The sequence below is a fragment of the Gossypium raimondii genome, chromosome 12 (genome assembly GCF_025698545.1).
Source record: "Gossypium raimondii isolate GPD5lz chromosome 12, ASM2569854v1, whole genome shotgun sequence".
NCBI lineage: Eukaryota > Viridiplantae > Streptophyta > Magnoliopsida > Malvales > Malvaceae > Gossypium > Gossypium raimondii.
The window spans coordinates 30,991,086-31,000,517 of NC_068576.1; the positions used below are offsets into that span (position 1 = coordinate 30,991,086).

At 33.9% G+C, this 9,432-nt stretch overlaps 1 protein-coding gene across 3 annotated transcripts; it reads right to left on the reverse strand.

Annotated features, from left to right (window-relative positions):
* Positions 1-4,014: 4,014 nt before the first annotated feature.
* LOC105763677 (1,4-alpha-glucan-branching enzyme 2-2, chloroplastic/amyloplastic) lies at positions 4,015-9,054 on the reverse strand. 3 transcript variants are annotated; one of them, XM_012581984.2, is made up of 6 exons: positions 8,730-9,054; positions 8,044-8,149; positions 5,802-5,918; positions 5,275-5,358; positions 4,860-5,036; positions 4,015-4,420 (listed from the first exon to the last, which is right to left on the reverse strand). In XM_012581984.2, exons 2-6 carry the CDS (start codon positions 8,080-8,082, stop codon positions 4,397-4,399), a joined length of 441 nt encoding a protein of 146 aa, XP_012437438.1. In that variant the 5' UTR covers positions 8,083-8,149; positions 8,730-9,054; the 3' UTR covers positions 4,015-4,396. The 3 variants fall into 3 exon arrangements, with proteins under 3 accessions (XP_012437438.1, XP_052481720.1, XP_052481719.1); XM_052625760.1 differs by lacking the exon at positions 8,730-9,054 and having other exon boundaries at positions 8,044-8,570; XM_052625759.1 differs by lacking the exons at positions 8,044-8,149; positions 8,730-9,054 and adding an exon at positions 6,005-6,259.
* Positions 9,055-9,432: the final 378 nt, after the last annotated feature.

Here is a 9,432-nt window from a genome sequence, read left to right on the forward strand (position 1 = left end):
TAAGATGTTGGAAATCTTACGGTCAACTAACTCAACAGAGGCATGGTACCTCTCTAATATACCCTTTGATCAGTGGACACAATCCTACGACAGGGGTTTACGATATGGCCATATGACCTCAAACCTGACGGAATACATCAATTTCATTTTAAAAGGAATATATTATTTTCCGATAACCTAGGTTGTCAAAGAGACATACTTTCATTTGGTGGAACTATTCCCAAAGCGAGTGACAAGTTATGCTGGGCAATTACAGGGAGGCCATGTATAATGCCTAACAATACTAGAACATATTAAAAAGGGTAAGGCACGAGCCAACTGCACGGATGCAGCTTGTCACTCGCGCAATGACTTATGGTTTCGGGTAATGGAGTTTGATAGACTGGACCAAGGTATTGCCGGGGGACAATACCGTGTACACCTGAGAAATAAGACTTGCGACAGTGGGAGATTTGATGCACTTTGTTTTCCATGTGGTCATGCAATTACAACTTGTATTAATCTCTGTTTGGATCCCACGTCGACCCACGTCGAGTCGAATACGTGACAACATGGATATTCGGGACAGGTCAAATCGATTGAGGTTATGCGGGTGGTGTAAGAACCCGAGACATGCAATGCTATTATGTCTACATCGAAATGAATAAGCAAACTAGAAAACATTTATCAATTCCATTATAATATGTAAACACGTGTTAAGTAATCAAGTCGTGGTTGTTCCTACTCGTTAAGTAACCAAGTCGCATCGCTTCGAAATTTTTAAACGGTCGAGTTGGGTTCTCAATTATTTTCAACAAAGACATGACATATTTCTTATCAAATCGAATCTTATTGCTATGGTATGTGAAAAGCATCAAAGTAAATTTTCATTTTGATTAAAGATGAATAGTATAAAAATTGGACTGTGTATAAAAATATTTAAAATAACTTCATTTTTCTTAAATGATACAATATAAAATTAATCAATGCATATGTTGGTCAGAATCTATGCCACATCAAGGTAGTCAATGGTTACGCTTTGGATTTCTTCTTGGTTCAGCTTCTGGGCGGGGTTGTGGTCTCGGTTGCTCTACTTCTTCGCATTCGGTTGATTGCGATCCGTGCATTCTCAGTTGCCATCGTGCATCCTCCGATCTCTAAATAGGTGGTTGGAAAAATGACCTACCTTTATAGAAAAAAGATCTCCGAGGTGTTTGCGTCACAAACTGTGAATGAGCATAACTATGCTGAGTCCCATAAGTCGATGGGATAACGAGTGGACTCTCCGTCGATGCCTCATGCATAAATGGCCTATACATCGTCATAGGCATCGGCGTCATCGGGAAATAAGATGACCTTGATGTGTAAAACATCGGGGATGGATGACCAATAGTCTAACCTAACATAGGGCTAAAAGTAGAAAAATATGGTGCAATATATTATGCTTGTGTGAAAATATAAGGGTTAGGATACACACCAGGATAATATCGTACATACTGAATAGGGGGATGTGTGGGCATCGGTGCTGAGGTCGTCAGGGCTAGTTCTTGCATGGGCGCTGATGATGGGCTTGCCTTGCCACCCTTTGGGTTTAAAGAGCCTCGTCATGGCCTACTCGTATGGGGATACCGAGGCCTCGCCTCTTCCTAGTACAAATATGGTTGCCATGGATCCTAAACCATGACAAGTACTCCGGATTGCATGCTAACTCTGGAACAATAATAGGTTCGCGAGTAGGTAAAAAATCGTACAAATTATTCCACATGTTGATAAATTGTGAGTGGAATACTGGCCAATCTTATCCGGTCGCCGTAAGTCGATACGATGCAGATCATCAAGCTCTTGAGGTGCCATTGGAATCGACTGTTAGAATCTGAACTGTCACAACACTCTATCAGTCTCGTGCATCTTGACGGTAGCGTACACTACCAATGGGACCTTAACGTGTCAAACGTTGGGATTCATAAAGAATTCCTTGGGGATTATTGCTCTAATTGTCGGATCTTTGTATGGTGTCCATTCAAACTATATTAACTTGATAAAAATATTAGTTATACATATTACTAAATACGAAATCGACTACGTTATTTGTATATAGTTCAAAATTAAATAAATACATACCTCCGCTTCCAATTGTTGGTTTAATAGAAGTTGTATATCTTGAAACTACTAGAAAAATGAGTTTGGAAAATGCAACAGAAAATAAATTTAGGGACAAACTAGAGTTTTAAAATTTTTCCAAAAAAAAATATTGGTTGTGATATCTAAAATAATAAACACTTAATCAAAATTGTACCTTTTCGATTCGTCTAGGATGAGCGCTTCGACCGAGTAGTCTTCTCTGCTATCCTCAAGCTCATGTTTGCCGAGTGTGGACTCGCTTCAAATCAGAAGATTTTTCACAAAAATTACCAGTGGGGTAATTTTACAATTTCTCTAAACTTTTGGGCCAAGTTGTAAATAAAAAAAACATCTTTAGAAATATTTTGGAATAATCTTTTCAAAGAATTTTCTTTCTACAACTTTATCTTAAATTCAAGTGTGTGTAAATAATGACCCAAGGCTCTGTTTATATAAGGAGAGTTTAGAAAGTTCAACTATGATTAAACTTAATCACTTTAATATTAAATTTAATCTAATATTCATTTATCTTGATAAATATTAGATTAAAATTAATATTAAATCTTATTAAATAATAGAATGTTTATCGACAAGATAAACATTAAATTAAATTTAATATTAAGAGAATCACTTTAATATTAAATTAATAAAATACTATTAATATAAGTATGAAATTTAATTTAATATTAAACCATTAAAATAATATTATTTTTGGAATAGTTAATTCTAAATCAAATTCTCTGGTAGAGTCCCAATAGGAGTATAACTCTTTCACTACTCAATCAACAATGACCAATTGTCACCGGCCACTGGGACACCACCGTCCCAGCCACTAGCATCGCCGTGTCCGGTGATGCAGGTGCGACACCCTTACAGCACCCTGAGCCGGTTCGATTGCTACTAGTTCTAAATCAAATTCTCTGGTAGAGTCCCAATATGAGTGTAACTCTTCCACTGCTCAATCAACAATGATCAATCGCCGCCGACCATTAGGACACCACCGTCGCAGCCACTGGCATCGCCGTGTCCGGTGATGCAGGTGAGACACACTTACAGCACTCAGAGCCGGTTCGATTGCTGCTAGTTCGGTCTGAGTCAATGATGACTCGACTGGTCCAGTTTAGCCACCGATTGGACCGTCGGCCCGGTTTCACATACCGGGCTCGGTTCAACCAATTTTTAGGTCTTGGTCTTGGTTTTGAGCTCCTGAGCCCAATTTACGATCTCAGGTCCAATTTTCAAGTTCAATTACCCATTGGGCTAATTGTCTGACTTGAAAATTAACTTCCAAACATATCATATTAATTTTAATTGATTTGATTAATTTAGTTTTATTTAGTCAAAATTAATTTTTCCAAAAATTACCTAGAATTTTCAAATTATTTTTTTAAGAAAATTCTTTAATCAAATTCTCTAGTTCAACAATTCTCACACTATAGCAAAACAGGCTTTTAGCGGGCTTTTTTTAAGCGCCGCTAAAACTATTTGCGGCGCTTGCAAAAAAGCCTCTATAAATAACGCCGCAAAATTTAGCGGCGTTTATTTGAAAAACGCCGCTATAGAACATGACCTTTAGTGGCGCTTTTATAAAAAATGCTGCTAAAGAACATGGCCTTTAGCGACGCTTTACCCACAAATGCCGCTAAAGAACATGACCTTTAGCAGCGCTTTACCCCAAACGCCGCTAAAGAGCATGACCTTTAGCGACGCTTTTTTCATAAACGTCGCTAAAAAACAATACCTTTAGCGGCGCTTTTATCACAAACGACGCTAAAAGTACCGTTTCTTTAGCGGCGTTTATGAAAAAACGCCACTAACTTTTTTAGATTTGTAACATTCAATTTTCATCCGTATAAAACCCTTCCTGTAGCATGAAATCCAACCAAAAACAACAAATCTAAATGATATTTCAAATTCAACGAAAGATATATGATATAAATTGATAACTGAAGTATAATTCAAAATATTCTTACAATAATGTTAAAAGTTACAATGTTAAAAATATTCTTACAATAAGAAAACAAATGTTATTGCATAGATTGTAAGAAGAATTTTCTACTTATGAAAATTACAGATCAAATAGTTTGAAGTATTGAGCATTAATAAACGAATATAGAATTTACATACATAAGAACTTATGTCTTTAACCCGAATGGTTCATCTCTCTTCTTAAAAGGTATACTTCAGAAAGCTAAAATTCAATCCCGAACTAGTAAATTTAGGACATGTTGGCAAAACATCTGTGGATAAAATGCCACTGATGCATTTGCAATCTGCTCCTAAGACCTTTTTGTCATCATTTTTGTTGTTTTTCGACAGTCTGGTCAATAATAAATGTCGAGGAAAAGTGATCAAATATAAAAACACATGGTGAAAATTCAAATTACAAAAGTAGGAAAAGATGCATTTAACAAGATATAACAGAGTTCTAAGAACACTAATGCTTGGCAGAAGCAATTCTAATAACATCTTAAAAATGTGGAACAACTAGATTAAAATCTAACAGATAATAATGCATAGCTTTCTTTCCATTCCATAAATACTTTACAGTAGCAAAAATCAACCAGATTTAACGGCTAATGTGTATCTCAAACTTCATTCATGACTCCCGACCTACTCAACAATGGGGAAAAAAGGCCAAAGTTTGAGATTCTGGACCAGGAAGAAATGGCACATCAAGTTAAATATTCTAAATCTAATTACTAGACAAAATTTAGCTCACAGAATCGGCTGTACGATATATGGCAGCAAGGTCATACCTTTGTCAGTTTATTTAAAATAGCATCTTCAAAAGCTTGGTAACCAGCTCCAGCCAAATTACTCAATCGATCACTTTGCTCCTTCTTGGCGACTGGAAACTCCGCAACAGAGGGTTTAAGAGGCACAACTAACAATGGATTATCTAGATTCCTACTAACACTGCCTGTAGCAGCATCCTGCAAAGAAAAAAAACAAATAAGTTAGAGCAAATAAACAAAAAAATGCATAAAATCACACAAAAAAACTTGACTTACAACTGCATGTTTTGCAGCCATGTTTTGTAAACTTCAAAATTTTGGAAGAAACAGTACAAAAAATATGGCATGATAGCAGGTAACAATAAATTAGAACTGTTAAGCAATCTGACAGAAGACTGGATTTACAATTCATGCAAGGGAAAAGAGAGATGCATACCATGCTAATCATTCCAGCATGTGATTCATAAATTCTAAGTGATTTTGGTCTTTTTGTATGGGGGTGTTTGAATACGTACTTTTCCTGTCACAATATAAATTCCGTTAGTCACACAAGAGAGTAACAAAAATTTGAAATTAGATACATATAACTGCTTGAATCTGGCAGTGATTAAACATGCACATGCAATAGCATAACTTAAAAACTGATTTCACATACGAAAGTGAACCAACCAAAATCGGTTAGTTATAGAATTTTTTAAGGGAGTTGATTCTTAACACCAACACTACGTTCATAAAAAACAACCTCCTTGCATAATTATTCAAAGAAGTATAAGAAATTATTTCTCTTTAAACTCGTTTTTTCATGCATGCTGGTGCATCTTCACGCCCCTGCATTCATTTTTAAAGTATTACAAACATTAGTTAGTACTCCTGATTTTACCCAGGCTCCAATTATTTCAGCAGCTCATAGTTTGAAAAGAATTAAGTCATTTAATATTTCCAAGCAAACCACACTAAATATACCTCTTCTGGTGGATCATAGTATATTCCACTGTATGGGATTTCACCAGGTGCTTGAACAGAGAACTTGATCCAAGCAGGAATAGAATCCTTAACCCTAGATCTAGTTTCCATGCGAATCTACAATCATATGGTCAAAAAGTTAAAATGCACAAATGGAAAAGGAACTTTAATAAATGGTAATTGACATTATCATAACAGCTAACCAGAACAGGGTCAAAAAATCTCTTCTGTTCTTTTTTCTTTCTGTTTTTTAAGGCTAGAGTTGGTTGGATCTCAGCTACCTTAAATAATTTTCTTTGACTTCGAGCACCCATTAAATAATTTTCTTTTACAAAGCTTTACCAAAGGCCATGGAGTAGGGAGAAAGTAAGAGTTATCCAAAACTGCTGTAAGGGAGAGTTTAAGTATGCAACTCAAGAGAAACTCAGCGAAGAGTTGATGCCTACTTATAAAAGTTTAACATCTTGGGATCAACTATGATTTTGTTACATTTGTTACGATTTTCCTTTCTTCACCAAATATTTTACTGATTTCATAATCTCTTAAAGTTTGACTTACATGTATAAATTTTTTATACAGACTCACATGGATAACTAATCTTTAAATTATATAACCTTTTCCAATTTTTCACTTACAGAAAGAGAGCAATAGTTTGGCCAGAAAGAAATTCTAAAAATATAGCTCTGTCTATTACAATTGTATAAAAAAATTGACGCATAAGAATATTAAAACCACCATTATAACAGTAGAAAAGAGAACGAAACTAAGAAGCAAGAAGCCCAAACTCCAAAATAAGGATTAATTCTTTATTTAGCAAATCTACAAGTAAGGGCGAGTAAAATTCGATTCGACTCGAAAAAATTAAAAAAAATTCGAATTTCGAGTTAAACGAATCGAGTTATTCGAGTTAATCGAGTTATTCAATCAACTCAATTTTTTTCAATTTCGAGTTCGAATCGAGTTGAGTTTTCAATTGAATAACTCGAATAATTCAATAATTCAATATCAAATTATAATATTTTACATTTTACCCCAAACTCCCAAACCTTTTACTTTTCCTCGAACTTTTACTCCTTCTTACTTTCCCCAAAACTTTTACCCTCCTCCCAACCCCAATTTACCAAAAATGCATTTCCACCAAAATTTTTCTCCCATTTATTTTTCTCAAAATTTTACTCCCAAAACCCTCAAAACCTTTTATTTTCCCCAAAATTTTTACTCCTCCCACTTTTCCCTAAAACTTTTATTCCTTCCCATCTCACCTCCCATCTATCCCAAACCCTCCCTCCAATTTTTTTAATATTTTCTCTCCAAAATTTTACTCCCCTATTTACTTTCCTCAAACTTTTATTCCCCAAAACTTTTATTTTTCCCTAAACTTTTACTTCTCACCATTTATTCCCAAATAAAAAAATCAAAATATCCAAAAAATCACTAAACATAAATAGTAATAATTTTATTTATATCTACTATTTATATTATTAAATTAAATTTCACATTTTATATTATTTATATTATTGAATTGTTTAGTCATATTGAATATTTATATTAAAATTGAATTATTAATTATGCCATAAAATATTCGTGTTAAAATTTTATATTGGTATCAATTTCACATTTTATTTTTAAAATAACTTTTATTAAAAATCATATTTTTACATTTAATATATTTTTTAATTCTAAAATACATAGTGACAAGAATCAAGATAATTGAAACAACTAAGCAAGCAAAGAAGCTAACCAGTATATAAAAAATTAGATTAAGGTGGACAAATTTTATTACGATGGGTGACAATGGTTACAAGGACCCAAAATTATTTTTTAAAATTTAACTCGAACAAATATATTCGATTCGATTCGATTCGAATTCCATCTCACTCGACTCGATTCGAAAAAACTTCAATAAAGTTAGGATGATAAAATGAGATTCGAAAACTCGATTAACTCAAAAATTTTCGATTCGATCGAATGCTCACCCCTATCTACAAGACATCATTATCTATCTATAAAAAGATTCCAAGTCTAAACATTTTCTTTTACCACCTATTCTTATGCCTTCAAGGGTGCATAAAACCTATTCAAGGAATCTCAAATGCACAAAATCAGGGTGTCTATGTTGCAAACACAGCAATTGCCTCAAGATAAGATCTGCCCAAATGATTTTTCAGGACTCCCGAACAATCCACTAGAAAAGAAGACAGAATCGTAACAACGAAAAAAGGAAATAAATTAAGATCTTTACATTTATTTCACGATCTTTCCCATCTTTGTGCAAGTACATATCACTATTATCCTTTGTTTCATAAGCGTCCCCGTGTTCATCAAGCTTCTCATCTTCTCATGAAGAACTAGAAAGTTTGGATGAAAATGATGCTTATAGAAAAGAGATCGAAGTTTAATTCCAGCAACCATCGACACTCATAAGCATGATATGTAAAATCATAGGCTAACATTTAAACTGCTAAAATGCCATCAAAGAATGGGAATTGCAGGTTGGAATAAGACTAATAGTATGTGTCGAATATGATTAAGATATTGGCCAAAAAAAGGAGCAAAAAATCTTTACTTTAGAAAATAGCAATGTCAATTTCTACATATATTCAAAGAATGGGTAAAACCAAAAAGGAACAAAATTCCACATCTTTTACAGATCAAATAAGCAAAACAAAAATCTGCAGTTCATGCTTTGAAGAAAAAAAACTATCTTAACCAAGTTTGAAGGAAATAAGTATCATAGTGCATGGCTATTCAATTTATTTTAAAGCTCCAAATCACCTTTGCCCCTAAGAAATTTCTCATGATTCTAATAAAAAAAATACCCCAAAGAGAAAGAAGAAAAATATCCATATAATAGATCATCTAAAAAATCAAACTGAGGCAAACTACTACAAAAACAATAATTATTATGAAGGAACAAAAGGGGCAAACCTAGAAGTGGGGAGGGAAGGAAAGTTGTGAAAAGGGTTAAAAGCGAGGAGATTTCCCACATCAAGTTGAAAAGGGTTCTGGTTCTTCGTCTCCATCTTCAGTTGGCGTTGGTATATAGTGCTTGCTGCTAAGCAAGGCTATTAGTTCGGCTTCTTAAAACCTAATACAGAAACACTTACAAAAATTCCAAGAATGAAAATCCTAGCAATCATGAAGCGAGAGAGAGAATTTCATACAAAATCAGTTTAAAAGATGTCTGAAATAGCACAAGTAACATAAATCCTACAATGGAAATTGACAAATAGAACGGAATCAAAAACATTAACAGAAATCCACATTGAATCCCTACTAATCTGCAATCAAACATTAATGAATCAAACAAATAAATCTAAAAAACCTAAAGGGTGTTTTGAGTATACCGATTTTAGGGGGGAAATTAGGGGTTTTAGGGGGGAAATTTTGGGGATAAAACGACGCCATGTTTTTTAAAGTAAAATGATTTTTGCGGCTTTTTTTTAATAAAAATGCCGCTATTGATTACCTTTTGCGGCGTTTTTCATAAAAGAGCCGTAAAAAATCATTTCATTTTAAACAAAACGATGCCTTTTTGCTCTGCTAAAAATTCTTTATTTTGTCTGCTAAAAATTATTAGTTAAGTGATTTTATAAAACATTTATTTTACTATTTTTAATAAATTGAATTT

What these genes read in the sequence shown, in the direction of transcription:
- LOC105763677 (XM_052625759.1), bottom strand. Translation starts at nt 6,115, where the DNA reads ATGGGTGCTCGAAGTCAAAGAAAATTATTTAAGGTAGCTGAGATCCAA. An exon ending in GATTTTTTGACCCTGTTCTG is followed by an intron (nt 5,919 to 6,004) that starts GTTAGCTGTTAT and finishes ATATGATTGTAG; the next exon opens with ATTCGCATGGAAACTAGATC. An exon ending in ACTATGATCCACCAGAAGAG is followed by an intron (nt 5,359 to 5,801) that starts GTATATTTAGTG and finishes ATATTGTGACAG; the next exon opens with GAAAAGTACGTATTCAAACA.